Raw genomic sequence first — 1,768 nt, forward strand, 5'->3', positions numbered from 1 at the left:
ATTCGCATGAAAGTGGTGAGGGTGGGATTTAAACACACACCTGCGGACTGTAGATATTATGCATTTAAACATTAAGGGTGACAATAGGGAGGCTTCCTTTTTAACAATGAAACATACTGTTTTATAGAATTTGAAATACATTTAAAGTGCATTCCTAAATAATGTCCAAACAATAATAGCCAAACACCTCTTCAGCGGTGTCATCTACAAAGCGTGCTTTGAATTTGTATGTCGAGTCTTTATCTTCCTAATGGCTGCTTTTACCTCTTGATTCCTTAATGTATAAATAATAGGATTTAAGAGAGGTGTGAAAATCGTATAAAACACAGAAAGAATTTTATCTATGGAGTATCTGCTGAAGGGCCATACATAGATAAAGACACAAGGGGCAAAGAACAGAGTCACTACTGTGATGTGTGCTGAGAGAGTGGAGAAAGCCTTAGAGGAACCACTGGCAGTGTGCTGCCTAACAGAGTAAACGATCACCGTGTAGGAGACGAGCAGGAGGAGGAAGCAGACCAGCGACAGGAGGCCACTGTCAGCAATGACCAGGAGCTGGAGCACATAGGTGTCCTCGCAGGCGAGTTTGATCACAAGGGGTAGGTCACAGAAAAAGCTGTCCACCACATTGGGACCACAGAAGGGTAAATTCAACATGAAAGCCATTTGACTGGCTGAGTGCACAAATCCAACTGCGTAGGAGGATAACAGCAGCCCAGTGAGCACTCGTGGGCTCATGATGGTCATGTAATGGAGGGGTTTGCATATGGCAACATATCTGTCTATTGCCATGGCAACAAGCAACATCATCTCACTCCCACCTAGGAGGTGCATGAAGAACATCTGAGAATAACATCCCCACCAGGAGATGGTCTTCTGGTCTCGGAGGAAATCTACAATCATCTTAGGGGTAGCAAAAGAAGCCAGGATCATATCAATACAGGAGAGATTGATAAGCAGAAAGTACATTGGTGTGTGAAGGCATGGGTCAAAGATCACAGTGACTAAGATGAGGAGGTTTCCCAACACAATCCCACCATAGACCACAGAGAATCCCAGAAAGAATAAAATCTGAAGATTCTGAGATTTGGAAAGTCCCAGCAAAATGAACTCAGATACCACAGAATGGTTTGTCTTTTCCATGTCATCCACTTGTCTGGTTGTCTACTTAATCCTGTAATAATCAAAATGAGTAAGAATAAGGAGTAGGAAAATTGTGTTTACATAAAGTGGTTCATGCTGATGTCCAGCTTTGCTATTTAGACAGGGTACTTGAATTTATAAGCACCTCCTACTTTGGGGAATTTTTGTTGGTCAGTGATTTACTAAATGGTCCAGAGAAGTATCCAAATAATGGTAGAATTCAGAATATACATTTCTGAAAAACAAAAATAAAAACAGTTTATGAAACCACAATTTTAAAGGCTGTGAACTTGGAATTAGAAGGCTTCAACACAACACCTAGCTTAGCTATTCATCGAGCAACATAGGATAAGCCATTTCCCTTTTGATGGTCAAGTTTCCATCTCTGTAAAATAAAAAATTGGACTACAAGACATCAAAAGCCTCTTCGTGCTATGAAGATTTCCATGCACTAGAGAATTATGGTGGGTTCTATATTGACAGAATAATATTGACTATTTTAATCTGGAAATTAGAAATGCAGACAATATATCCATGATTCTCAAGAACTATATTTTGAAATAGATTTTTGTAAAGAACTATGAATTAAAACATAAATTAAGGTTTAAATATTTGCTTTTAGTTC

At 39.3% G+C, this 1,768-nt stretch overlaps 1 protein-coding gene across 1 annotated transcript; it reads right to left on the reverse strand.

The window, feature by feature from the left end:
• Window positions 1–204: 204 nt before the first annotated feature.
• Window positions 205–1,143, reverse strand: LOC122444070 (olfactory receptor 4K13). The gene has a single exon (XM_043472870.1). The coding sequence runs from the start codon at window positions 1,141–1,143 to the stop codon at window positions 205–207; it is 939 nt and encodes a 312-aa protein (XP_043328805.1).
• Between the last annotated feature and the right edge of the window lie 625 nt (window positions 1,144–1,768).

The sequence above is a fragment of the Cervus canadensis genome, chromosome 6 (genome assembly GCF_019320065.1).
Source record: "Cervus canadensis isolate Bull #8, Minnesota chromosome 6, ASM1932006v1, whole genome shotgun sequence".
In the NCBI taxonomy this organism is placed as follows: domain Eukaryota; kingdom Metazoa; phylum Chordata; class Mammalia; order Artiodactyla; family Cervidae; genus Cervus; species Cervus canadensis.